At 42.8% G+C, this 21,726-nt stretch overlaps 1 protein-coding gene across 1 annotated transcript in view; it reads left to right on the forward strand.

Moving 5' to 3' along the window:
- LOC128688792 (protein O-mannosyl-transferase TMTC1) overlaps nt 1-21,726 on the forward strand; it is a 669,456-nt gene that overhangs the window by 599,134 nt on the left and 48,596 nt on the right. The window contains exons 9-11 of the mRNA XM_070085424.1: nt 9,232-9,353; nt 17,286-17,429; nt 21,051-21,164. Of these exons, the coding sequence (XP_069941525.1) occupies nt 9,232-9,353; nt 17,286-17,429; nt 21,051-21,164 (380 nt within the window). The remainder of the gene's footprint in view (nt 1-9,231; nt 9,354-17,285; nt 17,430-21,050; nt 21,165-21,726) is intronic.

The following is a 21,726-nucleotide window of genomic DNA, read 5'->3' on the forward strand; positions in this document are numbered from 1 at the left end:
AATTAGGTATTTCTAGGTGCAGTGTTGATATCCCACATCCTAGCTGTCTTCCACTATATGTGAAGAAAAGCTTCCAAGTGTCATAGAGCTTCTGTGTTCTCTTAGTCTACAATGTGGTCTCTTCTTCTCCCTGGTGACAGTGTTGTTGCTAGCTAGTTCATTTGACAGGCATGAACTTGACACGGGTCGTCGCCATAAGATGTTTCCTTGAGTTGTGCCGGCACTATGGCGGGAGTGCCTCTTTCACACGTGTCTAAGGACACGTGTGAAGGTGAAGTAGCAGTTGACTCTATGGCGGGTCACGGCAGCTGCGACCGCAGCCAACTTCATTAACCTGACACAGAGTGAGACTGGCAGCAGTCAATCTATCATCATCATATCGTATGCAGGAAGACCCACATGTCTATGGCGCATCCAACACAATCAGCAAACTACTGCCCAGCTTCGACTGGGTCACAGGTACCTTAGGGAGTTTCCGTCACTAGATGATGTACACCCAAATACAAACTTTGCTAGAGGAAATATTGTCACACCTTGCTCCAACTTTAAAATCCCAGTATCCTTAACTTCCCTAAACACAATCATAATATTCTAAATAATGAGTATTGCAATTAATTCATAACTACGTATAAGCTAAACTGTAATGTTTTTGTGAGTGAACTCGTATGCAAACAATTCACTACAATTCATGCATTATAACAAATGATGGAATGTAATAAAAGGCTTGATTTGGACAATGCTTCGCCTGCATAATAGGCAGGCTTATACAATTTAAAAGAGCACACCTAGAGAAAGGAACTTATATAAGTAGGAGTAAGGAGAAAGTCAGGAGCGGTGTTGTAAGGTTTAAATTGGTAAGAGATTCCAACTTGATGATTGATCCCGACAAGACTTTCTTCACTATATGTATTGTCAAGGATATGATCAATTGGAAACTTATCTGGCTTTGCACGATGGTGCTGGATGTCGAAATGAGGTCAATTTTCAAGCATTTTCTCTTAAATTTATCACCCCTAATAACTAGACTGACTTCTTATCATTTTATTAAATGGGTGTAAGAATTCCTGGGTTAAACACATTGTTAAGTAATCTATGCTGGAGGCGCACTTGTGTTCTTTCAAGCGTGTTTATCGTTTTCTGGCAATTTCTCTCTTATATATAACATCCTCCACATAGGATTTCACACACTAGATCACTCTCTTCTTGGCTGTTGTTCTGGTTCCCGTGTTTTGTAAGTTGTTGTATCATGGGCGAGGTGATGACAAACTCTGTTGTTTCCTGGTTTAGTATTTGTGATATTTTCTGTAACACTGCTGGCAGAGAAGACTAAATACCTGTTGATAATACTCGTGGTTTTGGGTGTAGTAAGAGTTTTTTTCAAAATGCAGTTTCACCGTAAACCATTGATAATGTTACATTCTTCTAGAAATTCAGACTTACAAAATTTGTCGTCACCTCGTCCACGATACTAGAACTTACAAAATACAAGAACCAGAACAACAGCCAAAAAAGACATTGTTGTTGTGTGTGAAATCCCATGTGGAGGATGTGACAAAATATATGAGAGAGAAACTGCCAGAGAGTGATCAACATGTATGAATGAACATTATTGTTCCTCCAGCACTTTGTGTTCGACACAGGAACTCGCTCAATTACTTAGTAAAGTGATCTGAAGACAAAGGAAAGTGACAAGTTTAAGAGAAAATGCTTGGAAACCAACCAAGTTGGCCAAACCCTTGACACTATAATCATGGGACCAATCATCAAGTTGGAATATCTCACCAATTACAATCCAACACCACTGCTCCTGACCTATCCCCACTCCAGCCTATGTAATCTCCTTTAAGAACATTATATTGACTAGGAAAAGCTGCTGTACAAACAAACCGTTGTCTGAGTAAAGTATAACTGTAATTCCCAACTTTATTATACACAATTAGCAACTTTATTACACAATTCATAAGTTGGGGGCCCAGTCCCTGGCACCCATTATGTTTCTCTGGAACCTTGCTGACAGGATAGCTACGGCTGCATAATAAAGATATCAAAGACAACAAAAGTCTTAGCGGTGAAGTACTCTTGACAAAGAGTAGTTGACTGATGTTTAAAAAAAAATCTCTGGACAAAAGAGGCCTTTATGTTCAGTGATTAATTAACCTTTTAAACACAGAGCGCTTGTTACGTGAAAACATACATATATACACAGAGTAAACACAGGAGTACTGCGCACCAGGTTTTATGCCATGTTAGGTGAGTGGCCGCCGTGTGTCAGGCAGCCTTGTGGAACTTTTTTATTTAACGGACTTGTGGTATCGTGTTTAACTGGGAGAATTTGCATTCTGTATATTATGCTGGAATCACATAGTGAATTGTTTGTCAACAATGTTCTCTCTCTTTTATTGTAGTATACAGCGTATGTCTCCTTCCAACCTTACGAATTTACGTATTATTATTATTAATTTAAATTTTTTATTAATATAAATAATAATAATTATTATTTATTAAATTTTTTATTATTACAAATAATAATATTATAAATCATTATTATTAGTATTTTTATTATCAATTATTAATATTATTGTAAGTTATTATTATGTGGTGTGCTCAACCATCGCGTTGCCATTCGTGTCGTGGAAAATTTTATATTATTAGCTTATTTACGGGTTTTCCCTTTTAAATTAGGGAATGCTGGGAGATGTTACGGTGTTAACCAGAGTCAACACTGCACGAGGTGGGTTAACAGCGCTCGCGGCAGCACGGTTAATTACTGCTGAGGAAACACTGCTAGCTTGTAATACTGCTTTGAGCGGCGACGTTTTCCTTATCGTGTTTTCAATCTACATTTCTGAGGGAGACTGGAAGGTCTTCTTAGAACGAAACGTTTCCTCAATAAGTCGTGTGTTTGCCTTTACTACGACCAAGTATACACTTTCGTGGGTCGATGGTCCGTGGTTCGATCCCCGATACGGGTGGGAACAATTAGGGTGTGTTTCCTAAAGACACCTGCTGTTCACCTAGCGGTAAATAGGTACCTGGGTGTTAGTCGACTGGTGTGGGTCGCATCCTGGAAAACACAATTAACCTATTTGCCCGAAATGCTCTGCATAACAAAGGACTCCCTATATATGTCACTGATGTCAGCCATGGTCTGTATACCTTGTACATGTAGAAATATTATTGTTGTTATCATTATTATTAATATTGTTATTATTATTATTATTATTATTATTATTATTATTATTATTATTATAAGTTTGTGCCTTTTTGTAACTTTCTCTCGATACCATTATTCACTGATTCTTAAATTCTAAAAAACTAATTCTTAAAACTAGACAAAGTTTTGCCGGAAATTCTGTGTATCATATGGGCTCTTTGAAATTTTTAGGTTTCCTATATTTGGTGATTTGAAATAAGGGATCTAAATCTAAGTGAATAGGATCAGGTGTAAGGATGCTCGCCTCTTAAGTTTGGCTTTCCTCGGATCAAACCTTGGTCCTTTGCATTTTGAGCCGAGTGCTCTATCACAACGGGGAACTGCAATAACTTAAGTCACAAGAGACACAGATGTTGGGAAACATTTTTACAGCGTTAAGGAAGTAAAGCAGTGGAATGACCTGGAGACTTACACTGATGTCAGATCAGTTCAATGAGTGAAAGAGAGGCTCACATTAGCCAATACAAAGAAGGCCCAAGAGCTGCAGCTAAAATAATACAAATTCAGCCAGGTAAACACAAAAACATACACAGTTACACACACACACACACACACACACACCTTGACTCTCCCCCTTGCTGTTTCTCTTCTGTAGAGCTCTTGTCATTTTTAGTGGTGGTGGTGCTAGTGGTGGTGATGGTGCTAGTGGTGGTGGTGATGGTGCTAGTGGTGGTGGTGGTGCTGGTGGTGGTGCTAGTGGTAGTGATGGTGCTAATGGTGGTGGTGGTGCTAGTGGTGGCGGTGGTGCTAGCAGTGGTGGTGCTAGTGGTGGCGGTGGTGGTGGTAGTGGTGTGGGGTGGTGCAAGTACTGGTGGTGGTGCTAGTCCTGATGATGGTGCTAGTGGTGGCGGGGGTACAAGTGCTGGTGCTGGTGTTAGTGGTGGTGACGGTGGTGCTAGTGCTAGTGCTGATGGTGCTAGTGCTGGTAGTGCTTGTGGTGGTGCTAGTGCTGGTAGCGCTTGTGGTGGTAGTGCTAGTGATGGTGGTGCTAGTGCTTGTGGTGGTGGTGCTAGTCCTGGTGGTGATGGTGCTAGTGGTGGCGGTGCTAGTGGTGCTGATGGTGCTAATGGTGGTGGTAGTGCTTGTGGTGGTGGTGCTAGTGGTGGTGGTGGTCCTAGTGGTGGTGGTGGTGCTAGTGGTGGTGATGGTAGTGCTTGTGGTGGTGGAGATGCTAGTGGTGATGGTGCTAATGGTGGTGGTGGTGCTAATGGTGGTGGTAGTGCTAGTGGTGGTGGTGGTAGTAGTGCTTGTGGTGGTGGTAGTGCTTGTGGTGATGGTGCTATTGGTGGTGGTGGTAGTGCTTGTGGTGGTGGTAGTGCTTGTGGTGCTAGTGGTGATGGTGGTGGTAGTGCTTGTGGTGGTGGTAGTGTTTGTGGTGGTGGTGCTAGTGGTGATGGTGCTATTGGTGGTGGTGGTGCTAGTGGTGGTGGTGGTGGTAGTAGTGATTGTGGTGATGGTAGTGCTTGTGGTGATGGTGCTATTGGTGGTGGTGGTGCTAGTGGTGGTGGTAGTGGTGCTAGTGGTGGTGGTGGTGGTAGTGCTTGTGGTGGTGGTAGTGCTTGTAGTGGTGGTGCTAGTAGTGATGGTGCTATTGGTGGTGGTGGTGGTAGTGCTTGTAGTGGTGGTGCTAGTAGTGATGGTGCTATTGGTGGTGGTGGTGCTAGTGGTTAGGGTGGTGGTGGCAGGTACTAACTCACAGTCAAACAGTTAGACTTCCATGCACTCACACGTCGCTCCCTCCCCGTGATCTCATTATAAAAATCTGACCCTCTCTTTGAATCAAATTTCTGTCACCACCTTTGACACGACAAGTCCACTCGTTTCCCCCGCCTCTTGTGCACCTCCAGCCCTCTTCACCAGCCACTACTCTTTATTTACGGTTAATTTTCTCTACAATCCTCTAAATTGAAGATCCTGAAATATAAGAAAATGTGTGTTTTTAACCCCATAGACTTTCGGTGACCCCCTGACTCCAGGTGATTCTGACTCGTGTTTCTCTTACACTCTACATTTAAAACTTTTGATGTGTGGCGAGAGTAGCTTTGTTTTTCATTACGTTCCTGCACTCTTGGTTACCTTTATTGTCCTTGCTACTCTCTTTCTCTCTGATGTCCTTGCTACTCTCTTTCTCTCTGATGTCCTTGCTACTCTCTTTCTCTCTGATGTCCTTGCTACTCTTTTTCTCTCTGATCTCCTTGCTACTCTCTCTCTCTCTAACGCATACAAACATAAGCACACATAGATATATATATATATATACACACAAACATAAAAAGGACTTGTCTATCGACAAGTGTCTTTGACAACTGGTAACAAAAACACACAAAACAGTCCATGTAACAACTAGCTGCTGTCACTATCACCTCTGACAACTGGTAAGTAACCAACCCACCAAGCAAGCAGTGACTCCCAACACTACAAGTTCTCACTTTCCTCCTCCGCTTCCTCTTCTACTCTCTTCTCCAATTCCTCTTCTTCACTTCCCCTTCTACTCTCTTCTCCACTTCCTTTTCTACTCTCTTCTCCACTTCCTCTTCTACTCTCTACCCCACTTCCCCTTCTACTCTCTTCCTCAATTCCCCTTCTACTCCCTTCTCACTTCCCCTTCAACTCTCTCCTCATTCATTCACTGTCCCTCCTCTCGAACAAAAGCTAATTCACTATTTTCCCCTCTCCTGTGTGTCTCTCTCTCCCTCTCCTTCCTTGTGTGTCCTCCTATATCCCAGCCTTCAACGTTTTTATCGTTCTTGAGAAAACAAACGCTTTAAAATATGCCCATACGCCCAGCGCTCCCAGATGTAGCCAAAATTTTTTAATGTAAATGCTGGTTAATATACATAAACTTAACTGAACCTCTTCGGTGTAGGCTCGATACCTCAGGAAAGACCTAGAGCTATCGTTCAATTCCCCCCCGGGGTTGTTTTGCATCGCGATATATATATATATATATATATATATATATATATATATATATATATATATATATATATATATATATATATATATATATATATATATATATATATATATATATAAGTGGTTGGAGGCAGTGGAGATGTCGTGTCTAAGGGCAATGTGTGGTGTAAATATTATGCAGAAAATTCGGAGTGTGGAAATTAGAAGGTGTGGAGTTAATAAAAGTATTAGTCAGAGGGCTGAAGAGGGTTTGTTGAGGTGGTTTGGTCATTTAGAGAGAATGGATCAAAGTAGAATGACATGGAGAGCGTATAAATCTGTAGGGGAAGGAAGGCGGGGTAGGGGTCGTCCTCGAAAAGGTTGGAGGGAGGGGGTAAAGGAGGTGTTGTGGGCGAGGGGTTTGGACTTCCAGTAAGCGTGCGTGAGCGTGTTAGATAGGAGTGAATGGAGACAAATGGTATTTGGGGCCTGACGATCTGTTGGAGTGTGAGCAGGGTAATATTTAGTGAAGAGATTCAGGGAAACCGGTTATTTTATATAACCGGACTTGAGTCTTGGAAATGGGAAGTACAATGTCTGCACTCTAAAGGAGGGGTTTGGGATACTGGCAGTTTGGAGAGTTCATTTCATTCATTAGAGATTCGCCGGTACTTCCGGCCCGGGTCTTCTCCATATGGCGACCCGGCTGTTGCCCCCGGTGGAGAGATATGTTGCGTGTTTTTATACGTATATACTTCTAAACTGTTGTATTCTGGGCACCTCTGCAAAAACAGTGATTATGTGTGAGTGAGGTGAAAGTGTTGAATGATGATGAAAGTTTTTTCTTTTTGGGGATTTTATTTCTCTTTGGGTCACCCTGCCTCGGTGGGAGACGGCCGTCTTGTTGAAAAAAAAAAAATATAATATATATATATATATATATATATATATATATATATATATATATATATATATATATATATATATATATATATATATATATATATATATATATATATATATATATATATATATATATATATATATATATATATATATATATATATATATATACATGTATGTATATATATATATATATATATATATATATATATATATATATATATATATATATATATATATATATATATATATATATATATCGCTTATGCATCAGAGAATATAGTTTTAGGAACTTCAAACGTTCCCAATAATTTACATGCTTGACTGAATTTATACTCCCACTGAAGGTTCTCTGTACATTCTCCAAATTTCTCCAGCCTTAAAACTGGCAAGAAAGAGTTTACTATATGTAAGAAAGCGAACGAGGGAGTGAGAGAGGGAGAGAGTGTGTGAGTTAGTTACCAGTTTTGTGTGTGTGTGTGTGTGTGTGTGTGTGTGTGTACTCACCAAATTGTGGTTGCAGGGGTCGACACTCAGCTCCTGGCCCCGCCTCTTCACTGAGTGCTACAAGGTCCTCTCTCTCCCTGCCCCATGAGCTTTATCATACCTCATCTTAAAGTTATGTATGGTTCCTGTCTCCACTACCTCACTTGCTAGGCTATTCCATTTCCTGACGACTCTATGACTGAAGAAATATTTCCTAATATCCCTTTGACTCATCTGGGTCTTCAACTTCGAACTGTGGCCCCTTGTTTCTGTGTCCCCTCTCTGGAACATCCTGTCTCTGTCCACATTGTCTATTCCACGCAGTATTTTGTATGTCGTTATCATGTCTTCTCTAACCCTCCTGTCATCCAGTGTCGTCAGGCCGATTTCCCTTAACTTTTCTTCATAGGACATTCCCCTTAGCTCTAGAACTAACCTTGTTGCAAACCTTTGTACTTTCTCTAATTTCTTGACGTGCTTGATCAAGTGTGGGTTCCAAACAGGTGCTGCATACTCCAGTATGGTCCTGACGTACACGGTGTACAGTGTCTTAACGATTCCTTACTTAGGTATCGGAACGCTATTCTCAGGTTTGCCAGGCGCCCATATGCTGCAGCAGTTATCTGGTTGATGTGTGCTTCCGGAGACGTGCTCGGTGTTATACTCGCCCCAAGATCTTTCTCTTTGAGCGAGGTTTGCAGTCTTTGACCACCTAGCCTATACTCCGTCTGAGGTCTTCTGTGCCCTTCCCCGATCTTCATGACTTTGCATTTGGCGGGGTTAAATTCGAGAAGCCAGTTGCTAGACCAGGTGTCCAGTCTGTCCAGGTCTCTTTGAAGTCCTGCCTGATCCTCATCTGATTTAATTCTCCTCATTAACTTCACATAATCTGCGAACAGGGACACTTCTGAGTCTAACCCTTCCATCATGTCATTCACGTATACCAAAAATAGCACTGGTCCTAGGACCGACCCCTGTGGGACCCCGCTCGTTACAGGTGCCCACCGTGATACTTCATCACGTACCATGACTAGTTTTTGCCCTCCTGTCAGGTATTCTCTGATCCATTGCAGTGCCCTTCCTGTTATACGCGCCTGATCCTCTAGTTTCTGCACTAATCTCTTGTGAGGAACTGTGTCAAAGTTCTTCTTGCAGTCCAAGAAGATGCAGTCAACCCACCCCTCTCTCTCTCGTATCTTACTTCTGTGTGTACTCACCTATTTGTGGTTGTAGGGGTCGAATCTTACCTCCTGGCCCCGCCTCTTCATCGGTTGCTACTGGGTCCTCTCTCTCCCTGCTCCATGAGCTTTGTCAAACCTCGTCTTAAAACTATGTATGGTTCCCGCCTCCACTACGTCACTTTCTAGGCTATTCCACTGCCTGACAACTCTATGACTGAAGAAATACTTCTTAACATCCCTTTGACTCATCTGAGTCTTCAACTTCCAATTGTGACCTCTTGTTTCTGTGTCCCCTCCCTGGACCATCCTGTCTTTGTCCACCTTGTCTATTCCACGCAGTATTTTATAAGTCGCTATCATGTCTCCCCTGACCCTCCTCTCCAGTGTCGTCAGGCCGATTTCCCTTAACCTTTCTTCATAGGACACGTGTGTGTTTGTGTGTGTGTGTGTGTGTGTGTGTGTGTGTGTGTGTGTGTGTGTGTGTGTGTGTGTGTGTGTGTGTGTGTGTGTGTGTGTGTGTGTGGTTTACTAAGTGTGTGTCTGCTCCCACAGGGTCAGGAAGGTCGGGCGGTGCTACTGGGGTTGGCCTTGTTGGTGCTACCTTTCCTCCCTGCCACCAACCTTCTCTTCACCGTAGGCTTCGTGGTAGCTGAGAGGATTCTCTACATCCCCAGGTGAGTGCTCCACCTTCCCCCACCTCCCCAGGTGAGTGCTCCACCTTCCCCCACCTCCCCAGATGAGTGCTCCACCTTATTCCGCCTCCCCAGGTGAGTGTTCCACCTTCTTCCACCTCCCAGGAAGTGTTCCACCTACCTCCACCTCCCCAGATGAGTGTTCCACCTACCTCCACCTCCTCAGATGAGTGTTCCACCTTCCTGCACCTCCCCAGATGAGTGTTCCACCTACCTCCACCTCCTCAGGTGAGTGTTCCACCTACCTCCACCTCCCCAGGGAAGTGCTGGCAGTGTTCCACAGATGCAAGCAGTTTTCCCAGTGTTATGTGTTCTATATTGACAGGTAAGTGATGAAACGTTTTAAGCTTACAATACAAGCTATTAGAAAAATCAGGAACGCAGAGTAATCTCCGAAGTAATGACCGTAGTAGTAATAGCAGGAGAGAGAACAATGCATGTTGCAAAGGTTGTTACTGCAGTTCAGGCAACAGAAACATTATTAACAAAGGAGCATTAGTGGTAGTAACAATCAGCAGCATTCCTAGAGTAGCAGAAACAACTAAATGTATTTCAGTCGCTGCACAATCCAAGGTATCCCCAAACTGCAAAACCCCAGCCTCTTCTACCTCACGGCACTCGGTAAGGGTACTGCTGAGTTCTGCACAAGTTTCCAGTGAAGTTAAATATTGACGTTGAAGATCTGAAGCAAATTAAAAGAGGCATTCACAAGTTATCACATGGAAACTAATGCCCCAATTTCTCAAGTAAAAAAAAATGGTAAATTAGGACATAATCGGCTCAAAGCTAAGTTAAACCTTCCACTAAGAAACACTAACTTTGAAGCCAAACTGAAGAAGCATTTTCTTCTCATCTCGGAGAGACCAAGATACTAAATTTAATACGCCAACGCGTTAAGTTTGAAGCCTCTCAGAAGTTGCATTGTCAAGTTATCAGAAATGAAGTATTTGAAGCCAATCAGATGAGACACTCAGAAATTATCGCATGGTGAAAAGTAACTTTCCCAATTTCTCCCACAAAAAAAGCAAGTTTGGGCTTACATATACCAAAACCAATCCAAACTCTAAGGATTTACCAACATTTAAGGAATTAGCAAAGAACTGCTGTTTAGGTTTTGAGAACATAACATTCAAATTTTTACAGTATTCTTGAAAGCAGACAGATGTTATGGGAGCATAAAAATTACACTGTGTAGGTTTAACAAAGAAGACTTAGCAATAATGTCCATGTGACTTATGATCAGAAGAGACATTTTCCAGTAATTTCAAGGAAATCAAGTTGTTTCATAAAATTTACACATTAAAACTCACACAACCTAAAGTCAAGACGAAATTTCCTTGAGGAAAACACATCAGCCTTAATAGTTTGAAGGCGACCAGGTGATGCATTCTACAGTTATTGTGCAGACATTAAAAAATGTCCCTATAGATGAATTTCTTAAGATGCATCAGCTATTAAAGACTGATGCCGTTCAGAAGTATTTTATCAAGTACAACTCTAAATGCGTGTTTGTCTAATTAAGGCTGGTGAATGAGAGGCACTCAGAATGAATCTGAGGAGAGGATAAAGCCAGTTCCTTGTATCAACAGCCCTCACCAGCATCAAGGTACCCTTGTCCAGAAGACAAACTCAAGCTATTTAATTAATGGAAGCTAATTCTATACAGTTTCGAGATTAAAAGTGGTAAAATGGCACATACAGACGACATTAACAACACCGAACTTCTTCTAAGTGGGATGCACCAGTGCTGATATTTTGAATCCCATCAAAAGAGGGTTTCGAAAGACATCACATGGAAACTAATTGTAGGAATGTTCTGTATCACACTGAGCAGAGGACAGCTGCACTTGTCAGTCACTCCACGAACCTTCGCCAAGTAATAGTTCTCCAGGGTTCAAAATTTGAAGCCGATCGGATAAAGCATCCTGGAGCTATAGCAAAACCTTAGGAGAAAGTTAGTGGCAGACAATAAGATCACTCTACATAACTAACACTGTGCCGGCTCGGACACAAACTCGGACAGTATTGAAAAGTTCACTATATTCGTAAAAATGAAAACAACGCCTAGACATTTAAATGACAACCTTCGCCGTCGTCGAATTAGGAGGCAATTTTTTCTGAATGTTTCGAAGCCAAGCAGTAGAGGTTGTTGCAAGTTATCAGAGCTGTTTATGGAAGCTGGGAATGGGTTCTACAAATTGGGACACAGGGCACTTGCACATGCCAATTGTTCCAAGAACCTTGTTCAATTTACCGTACACCAGTGTTGAAAATTTGAAGCCGATCGAATGAGGCATTCTCACGTTACGAGCGGCATAAAAACGAAATTTGAAGGAAACAAAAAAAAATATAAAAAAAAACAAGGAACCTCTTAATGGTTCTCTTCAAGAAGGATACATAATTAGAGAAACAACAAAAGTAGCACAACAACAGAAGCAGATTGCAACAGTAATTAAATCTATACAAGAGGAGGAGGAGGTGGAGGAGGGAGGGATTGCAAGAAGAGGAGGGGGGAGGCGGAGGAGAGAGGAATAGCAAGAGGAGGAGGAGAAGGAGAGAGGAATAGCAAGAGGAGGAGGAGGATGAAGAGTAAGAATAGGAGGATGAGAGGTGTGGAGATGGCCTACTATGAGTGGTGGAGGAGGTGGAGCAGGTCTGGGAGACGACACCTGGCAGTAATCTCCATTCCCACCTTCCTGCCTCTCATTCCCACACCAGATGTCCTCCTCTCCTCATTCCAACTCTCCCACTGCAGTAAGATGCACTTTCATATCCTCTCCTCCTCCTCCTCCTCCTCCTTCACCTTCGTCTTGTTTTTAGCCTCCTCCATATTCTTCCCTCTGTTTTTTTTATTTATTCCATGGTTCAATATATTTTATCATACCTCACTTCCCCTTTGTTTTAATTTGCAAAAAAAAAAGAAATAGTTAATAAAACAACATTGATTACAATCAAGAGTAGTGGTCTAGGATCGAGCCTCAGGGGCGATGATCGCCGGAACTGTCTTCAGGCAGGAGGTTAGGTTAGGTTAGGTTAGGTTAGGTTAGGTTAGGTTAGGTTAGGTTAGGTGAGGTTAGGTTAGGTTAGGTAAGCTGTGTCAGGAAACCAGGACAAATGCTTCCTGACGTGGGTCTTAGTGTCATATGATGACCCACAGCTGGAGCTTTTGGTCATCTGATCGAGACTTTCAGCTGGCTTACCTCTCTCCCTCTTTAAAAATTATAGTTATGGTTATAACCATTGATGGCAGCAGGACTGGATTCTCTCTTACATTCTTCACCACACCTTCAGGATGCGAACCACAACACCCGCTGGCCTAAGCAAGACCGTTTGACTAAGTCAAACGAAACTTAACCACACGTCTCACCAAGACCGGGAATTAAACCCGCGACCTTTCTCTTGTGACCGTCTCCGAGTGTGTGGGAGGGACGTAGGAGGGACAAACGTGGGAGATGGACAGGGCCGCGGGGGGGGGGGGTTTAACCCCAGGTAACATCTGTATATTCTTCACTCAGAGAAGGGGTCACTCTTGGGGAATGATATATGGGATCAATTTTAATCCGAGGAAGGAGAAGTTAGTTACACTTCTTTGAATCAAGAGCTCTTCAATGGAACTCCATAGTTTAGATGTACTATGTACTCCCACAAGATGTTCTGTGTACTCCCAACATTATGTTCTACGTACTCCCTCAAAATGTACGCACTTCCTCAAGATGTACGTACTTTCTCACGATGTACGTACTTCCTAACGATGTACTTACTTTCTCACAATGTACGTATTTCCTCATGATGTACGTACTTTCTCACGATACAGGGTACTCCCTCACGATGTACGTACTTTCTCACGATGTACGTAGTTTCTCACGATGTACACACTTCCTCACGATGTACGTACTTCCTCGCAATGTACGTACTTGCGATGTACGTACTTCTTCGCAATGTACGTACTTACGATGTACGTACGCCGTAGCGATGTACGTACTCCGAAATGTACGTACTCCCTCCCGATTGTACGTACTTGAGGGGGGAAATAAACTAAAGAACTTTCTCAAGAACTTTCCTAAACTGAACGAAAGTTCTGCCTTTATGTTGGTGAAGAGCTCTTGATCCAAGGAACTGGATCACGAGAACGTAACTCTTCTTCGGGAAAATAATGTGACTGATAATGTGGTTGACTGTAAATCAGTGGGCGAGGAAAACCTGCCCTTAACCAGCCAGCTTGGAAACCTGAACCAGCCAGCTTGGAAACCTGAACCAGCCAGCTTGGAAACCTGAACCAGCCAGCTTGGAACCATGAACCAGCCAGCTTGGAACCCTGAGCTCGGTGCCTGCAACTCTGTACCAGTCAGCCTGAAACTTTGAACCAGTCAGCCTGGAACCCTGAACCAGCCAGCCTAGAACCCTGAACCAGCTAATTTGGAACCCTGAGCTAAGTGCCTGGAACTCTGTACCAGTCAGCCTGGAATCTTGAAACAGTCAGCCTGGAACCCTGTACCAGCCAGTGTGGAACCCTGAGCTACGTGCTTGGAAACTGAACCAGTCAGCCTGGAACTCTGTACTAGTCAGCCTGGAACCCTGAGTCAACTAGCCTGGAACCCTCTACCGGTCAGCCTGGAACCTTCAACTTACTAGCCTGGAAACAAACCAATTAGCCTGGAACCCTGAACCAGTCAGTCTGGAACTCTGAACCAACCAGCCTGGAACCCTGAACTAGCCAACTTGGAACTCTGAGCTAAGTGCCTGGAACCCTGTACCAGTCAGCCTGGAATCTTGAAACAGTCAGCCTGGAACCCTGTACCAGCCAGTCTGGAACCCTGAGCTACGTGCTTGGAAATTGAACCAGTCAGCCTGGAACCCTGTACTAGTCAGCCTGGAACCCTGAACCAACTAGCCTGGAACCCTCTACCGGTCAGCCTGGAACCTTCAACTCACTAGCCTGGAAACATAAACCAACTAGCCTGGAGCCCTGAGCCAGTCAGCCTGGAACCTTCAACTCACTAGCCTGGAAACATAAACCAACTAGCCTGGAGCCCTGAGCCAGTCAGCCTGGAACCTTCAACTCACTAGCCTGGAAACATAAACCAACTAGCCTGGAACCCTGAGCCAGTCAGCCTGGAACCCTGAACCAACCAGCCTAGTGTGGAATGAAACATATTATTATTATTATTATTATTATATTCGTGAATGGCTAATCTTGTGCCATACAACGCCTGGCAAATGGGGGATATTGGGGAGGGACCAGGTTTGATTTTAGAAAGGGGAAGATAGCCCCAGTTCCCTGCAATAAGAGCCCCTCACCAGCATCAACATCTTGAAGAGATGACAACAAAGAGAGATGCTAAGCATCTCAACTTTAAAGCAGACAGTCTTGAGGATCTCTCAACAGTGACCTTTTTAGATTCTTAAACTTTAAAGGTTGTGAGTGCTTCCTGACCTTTCCCAGACGCGCGCACTCACACTGTCGGAATTACCTTCACAGCATCTTAAAGGAGGAACCAGGGAAAACGATCGTAGCATCTTATTGAGCGTATATATGCGTACGGGGGGTGAGAGGTATGTATACACGTGATCATATGTATGTCTACACCCGAGAGAATGTATACACGTGAGCGAATGCTTGAGCGAAGACGCGGTGTCAACTCACATCCAGATTGTTGAGACTCCCGAGGTTTTACGGTACCGACGGCCAGTAATGCTTACAGGCAAGCACATGTAATGCTCTGAATGTTCATGAATGAGGGACATTTAACGAACCGAACGTTTAAGGATAGGGACGATAAAAAACGCAAATATTTTTTGACGTACGATGCGATGGGATGATGTACAACCATGGACGTACGATGATGTACAACCATGGATACACTGGTGTGGGTGTATGACGCTGGGTTAGCGTCGAGGGATGTGGCGAAGGGTGAACGTTGGGTGCTCACTGAGTGGCAGTTTAAAGACTATGCTGCTTATTTGGTCGAATATTTAAAGGTGCTGAAAGCCATGAAACGTTTAAGGGCAAGTGCTGAGAGCCTTGAAATGTTTAAAGACAGGTGCTGAGAGCCTTTAAACGTTTAAAGACAGGTTTTGAAGGCCACGAAACGTTTAAAGAAAGAAGTTGAAAGCCACGAAACGTTTAAAGACACGTGCTGAAAGCCATGAAATGTTTAAAGACTTTTGCTAAGAGCAATTAAACGTTTAATGACAGGTATTAAACGAAATGCGACGTTTAAAGCCAAGTGTTGAGAGCCTTAAACATTTAAACAGAGAGAGGGGGGACTGAAAGCCTTAAAACGTTTAAAGAGACTGACAAACACAAACCTCGATCACTAAAGGTGTTGAAAAATCAGTAATGACTACATAAATAATATTACAGAGAACGTGCATAATGGCAGCTTTTATCAGGAAGTATACCATGGAAATCTGTTGGCGAGACGCTGAATTAAGACGTAAATGGAAGTGGAAATGTTGCAGCTAGACACTAGACTTAAGATACTGACTTTGATATTTCATCCGAATCTGAGATCTTACTGTGTACCATACATCAGTCCTGTAGATGCAAGAGGATATAGGGGCACCATTTGACTAAAACACAAATAACCCGCAAATAGGAGAGAGAAGCTTACGACGACGTTTCGGTCCGGCTTCGACCATTTACAAAGGCACACTAACACAAAAGAGAGGAGCCAGTATATATAGGCGAAGGGGACAGAGACAGGACCAAGAGAGGAAGGAAAAGAAGTACAGGAGTGGTAAGGCTGGTAGTGGAAGTAGTAGTAGTAGTAGTAGCAGCAGCAGCAGCAGCAGCAGCAGCAGCAGCAGCAGCAGCAGCAGCAGCAGTGTAGTAGTAGCAGTAGCGGTAGTAGTAGTAGTAGTAGTGGTAAGGCTGGTGGTAGTAGTAGTAGTAGTAGTGGTGGTGGTGGTGGTGGTGGTGGTGGTAGAAGCAGTAGCAGAAGCACTAGTGGTAACACAAAGTAGGGAGAGTAGTTTTAATAGTTTAAACTAAGACACGCATCAGGAGGTGGCGTTTGTCATTCTTCCTGACGATTCTTACCTAACCGAGCCTATGAACTAGGTCCTAAAATGACCTAACACTAATGTATCAGGGTATTTATGTTTTTTATAAGGAATAAATGTATTTTAACGAAGAATGAAAGCCATAATACTGTGACTGGAAAAATAATCACAAATTACACAATTTATAGAGGAAACTTCTACTATTAATAGTAGTAGTAGTAGCATTACTACTACTATTACTAGTAGTAGTAGCATTACTACTACTATTACTAGTAGTAGTAGTAGTAGCATTACTACTACTATTACTAGTAGTAGTAGCATTACTACTACTATTACTAGTAGTAGTAGTAGTAGCATTACTACTACTATTACTAGTAGTAGTAGTAGTAGTAGTAGCATTACTACTACTATTACTAGTAGTAGTAGCATTACTACTACTATAACTACTACTATTAACCTGTGTAACTCTTTCTTTCCTAAGTGAATGTTCCAGTACCAGTGATGACGAGACATCTTGAAGCAGAAACAAGACACATAACTTTTCAAAAGCAGAAAAAATACAAGTAACTTTTCAAAAAGCAGACAGAAGACACATAACTTATCAAAAAGCAGACAGAAGACACATAACTTATCAAAAAGCAGACAGAAGACACATAACTTATCAAAAAGCAGACAGAAGACACGAAACCTTTCAAAAAGCAAACAGAAGACACGAAACCTTTCAAAGAGCAGGCATAAGACACAAAACCTTTCAAAAAAGCAGACAGAAGTAGAGGCGCACTCTCAAACACAAAGACACGAAACTTAAGCAGAGGAGACACGGAATGTTGAGCAGAGGAGAGACAACCAGAGTAATACCAGTTCCCAGTACACCTTTACTAATCAATTCTTGTCTTCTTCCCCTCCCAGTCTGGGCTACGCTGTGCTGATGGGCGTGGCTCTCTCGCGGGCGGGGCGGCTAAGGGCCCCCTGCCTCCTGCTGCTGCTGGTTGCCTTCTCCTGTAGGACTCTACAGAGGAACCGCGATTGGGACTCCAGGGAGACCCTCTTCATGTAAGTCCTATATGTGGCTAGTGGTGGATTCACTTTGACTCTTGGGAGATTGGTAGGGATTTAGAAACATCAGGCGGCCACCATGAAGAATATCTGGTTGTGTTGGTGCTGAGTGGGAGTGACTGGGTGTTAGTGATGAGTGGGAGTAAGTGGTGCTGAGTGGGAATAACGGGGTGTAGGTATTAGTGATGACTGGGAGTAAGTGGATGTAAGTGTTGGTGCTGAGTGGGAGTAACTGGGTGTATGTGTTAGTGATGAGTGGGAGTAAGTGGGTGTAAGTGTTCTGCAGTTTATAATCGGCTTTATTTATAATGGGGAACGTACAGTATTATCAATATACGTCCGTAAGTACTTAACACCATGCGTTCGTACATACGTTCATGAGTATGTAAACATACACGTCTGTGTGACTTTGAATGTTACAAAAAGCTCTAGACCCTATTGGTTATTCAACACTGACTACAAAAAGCTGCTGCCGCTATCGCTTGCTTGCTCTAAACACCGATTTGCTGCTAGCAGTAACAATTTCCCCGTATCAATACCAATTTGCTTTTATCTGTAACAATTTTCTTGCATCAATACCAATTTGCTGCCATCTGTAGCAGCCTCAACAATCATTACCAACATTGTTGTTGTCGTGAAGAATTAGCCATCATTTTAGAGAAATTATCCTTAGAAGGCTATCAGACCGCTTCAATGTCGGTTAGTGGAGTTCCACAAACCATTCCCATAACTGTTCCAAGATTTATTTTTGCCACACTGCGGTGAAAAATAAAACTTCAGGTGAGGAAGCAAGCCGTGTAGAAACAAATACAATGTAGCAGAACAAGCTTGTATCATAACACTTGCTGTAATCACATCTTCAGTAATATTACTGTGAAAGGTGGAGTAGACTTATCTGTACCCGTAAAATAGGTCATTAATATAATTTATATACGTAATCTATGATCACTGCTGCAAGTTACACATTATTAAATCATTATATACTGCTCTGTCTGTCTGTCTGTCTCTCTCTCTCTCTCAATTTTAAAGTTTCTTCAACTAGTGTCTGTCTGCAACAAATATCTCCATTTCCAAAAGTTTGTCCTTTCCTATAAGTTTCTTTCTTGGGAAACGGACACAAATTAAGTTATATGGAATCCTTTATTAATGACGTTTCGCCCACACAATAGGCCTTGTCAAGTCAAAAGCAGAAAAACTGTGTTAAGAAAAAGCATAACATGGAGTTGTGGCGAGGTGAAGAGCAAGCGGGCTGCTCCTCAGGGCGCGTTGATCTCCGAATCTCCAAATAATTTTCAGACAAAAGGTTCAGCTAGGTTGTAGAAACTGTTGATTTCGCTGAGATTTTTGGAGATACTTTTCTGGGTGTCATTTTCTTCGACAACAATCAAGGTATCATTTCAGTTAATCAAGAGCTTTTGGAAATTACAGAGCAGGATTTAGACGCTAAGATTGTCCATTCTGCTGGCCTACTGGTGTTCTGAAATGTGTTTATGGAGCTATCTGGATGATTCGCCTACGCTGATTTTGTAACAGTTATTGCAGTAATACTTATGTTGGTTTTGTTTCTGTCTGTCTTTGAAGTTAAAAGCAACGCTGGCTACACCGAATTTACAGATGAGGATCTTGGAAATACGACAGGCAATCGAGATATTGGGAAGGACTATATACCTCTTTATGGTGGTGTCAGTTATGAATGAGTTAATAATTTTTTGACTACGTCGTCTGCAGTTCTTGATGAAACGTCGAGGGTAGTTTAGTGAACATCTGCTCGAGCAAGGAATTCAATACCGCAAATACAGAGAGCGTTTAGGAAAAAAAAAAACTACGACAACACAACGTTTAGTGTTGATATTTCGGTGTGAGTGAAATCAGAGATCGTGTTGGTGGGTTTCCGATAGACTTTGAAACAAAGTTTGCCGCGAAACTTGCAAAGCAAAGCATCAACTAGACGGAGAGTGTCATTAGTTAGGTCCTCGAATGTAAACAAAATGGAAAATTCGCCTTGACTAAGTATGGAATGGAGGGTAGAAATGTCAAAACTTCTAGGAGTAATGATGAATATGTTCCCCATGCTGTGAAACCAACAACAACATGGGATGATGGAGGAAAGATGCTTAGTTTTAAGGTGTTCTATATAGAGGTTCTCCAGGACACCACGTGAAACTGACACTGAGTTCAACGATGTCTATGAAGCTGCGGGGAGGAACAGGTAGTCTGAGAGAGGCATCAATGTTCTGCTTCAGGGGATGGATACCTCGGTGAAGTGAGAAGTCACGTCCAGGCTGGGGTTTTTACTAGGGTTGATGTTTTGGATGTGGGTCAGGTCTACAGAATATTTGAGATGTGGGGGACTGATGGTGCTCAAGAGCTTCGACAGGTGTTGAGCTAGTTTGTAAGGGACGCTGCTTGCACTAGAGGAGATTGAGCTGGTCTGAAGTTCCTGGAGAAAGTATGAAGAGGTTTCTTTCCTTGAATAGTTCTTTAAGATATGTGATGCCTTGTGGAAGAAAGCTTCAGTGAGGGTGTGCACCTTAGTAGTCGTGATAAGTTCAATGGTAGCATTTTGAACTGGTAGTTGCTGGTGTTTTTGATGAAGACGCTACCTTCGTTGGCTATAGTGATGATATTAGTGTCTTTTATTAACGCTCTGATGACACTGATGTAACGGAGAGGAATTAGAGGTTAACATGTGCCTCAAACACTAAGAAATATTTAAAGTCCAGAGTTAATAATGTACACCAGTGGCATGAAACTCAGAGGTCCTGGAAATAGCCTTTCTGGAACTCCATGTCGTTGTATCCGCAGCTTTCGGTAATGCAGTGTTGTGAGTCAGGTATGACTGTAGAGAACGTGAGCCCTAAGCTGAGGGTTTTGATTTCCATGTTGGATAAAGTACGAGATGGAAGGTCGGATCTTCCTAGATATTTCCAGTTACTGTTCACGGAGAGAAGTTTCCTTGTAAGTCTAAGCTTTTGTTGAATGTGGTATTGGGGATTCTCCTTCGTATAATTTTAGCGTTACGTTTGTTCGTGTTCCCTCCGGGTGTGTGTTGAGGTCGTCAGCACTTTCTTCAAGGTAGGTCAGAGAAATGAGGTCAGAGGCTGGGATAATGAGGTGGTGTAGATTTAGGTAAAACCATTTCTTGAAGACAGTCTTGTAAGCAAATAACCCGCACATAGGAAAAATTAAGGTCGATATAAGTTTCTTTATCCTATGTGCGGGTTGTATATTGTTCCAGGCACGGTATTGTGCTCTTTTATTCTTTACAGTCTCGTAGGAAGTTCGTTGCGGAGGGATTGCAGACTTGAGGAAAAACATCCACGTTGTCGTTGTATGAAAATCCATTTTTACTGCAATGTTTGATAATAAAGTATTCCATATCACTTCCTTTGTGTCTCTTCACATTATGCTAGTATCTCATGCCATTACATATTCTAGTTGCTTTCTTTTTACATCTGTCTCGTATCTGAATACTTGAATACTGTTTCATGTTTGTCCAGCTACACATTCTTCCTCGTCTCTTTTCCTGCTGTCTACATTTGTTGGTGACACCTGCTGCTGACACCTGGTGGACCTGCTTATGCCTGGTGCGCCTGCTGACATCTGATGCACCCGCAGGGCGGGACTCAAGACTCTACCACACAACGCCAAGATGCACTACAACTTCGCTAACCTTCAAAAGGACCTCGGTCACCCAGACCTCGCCAAGCTTCACTACACCCGCGCCATTAGGTGAGTCTTGGCCTACACCCGCGCCATCAGGTGAGTCTTGGCCTATACCCGCGCCATCAGGTGAGTCTTGGCCTACACCCGCGCCATCAGGTGAGTCTTGGCCTACACCAGCGCCATCAGGTGAGTCTTGGCCTATACCCGCGCCATCAGGTAAGTCTTGGCATACTTGCCATTAGGTATTCCAAGGTTACCCCAACTCAATACATCACTGTTAAAACATCGACTAGTACTTCAACAGTATAACCCTCAGTTCACAACTTAAAAACTTGGGTTCAATCCTGGGGCGAGTGAAAACGTGAATCACGTTTCCTAACAAAGTTTCTCATGTTCACCAAGTAACAGGTGTTAATCGACTATCGTGGATGACAACATACCTTAGATATGGCTGAGCTAGGGACTGACCTGAGACAGGGCTGAGCTAGGGACTGACCTGAGACAGGGCTGGGCTAGGGACTGACCTGAGACAGGATAATGTCTCTTAGCCTGGAAATTCGACGTTGCGAAAGAAATTAGATTATTTGGTGTCGTTGTTATCTCCATATCAGAGAATATTCTCTGGAAA

The sequence above is a fragment of the Cherax quadricarinatus genome, chromosome 16 (genome assembly GCF_038502225.1).
Source record: "Cherax quadricarinatus isolate ZL_2023a chromosome 16, ASM3850222v1, whole genome shotgun sequence".
Taxonomy (NCBI): domain Eukaryota; kingdom Metazoa; phylum Arthropoda; class Malacostraca; order Decapoda; family Parastacidae; genus Cherax; species Cherax quadricarinatus.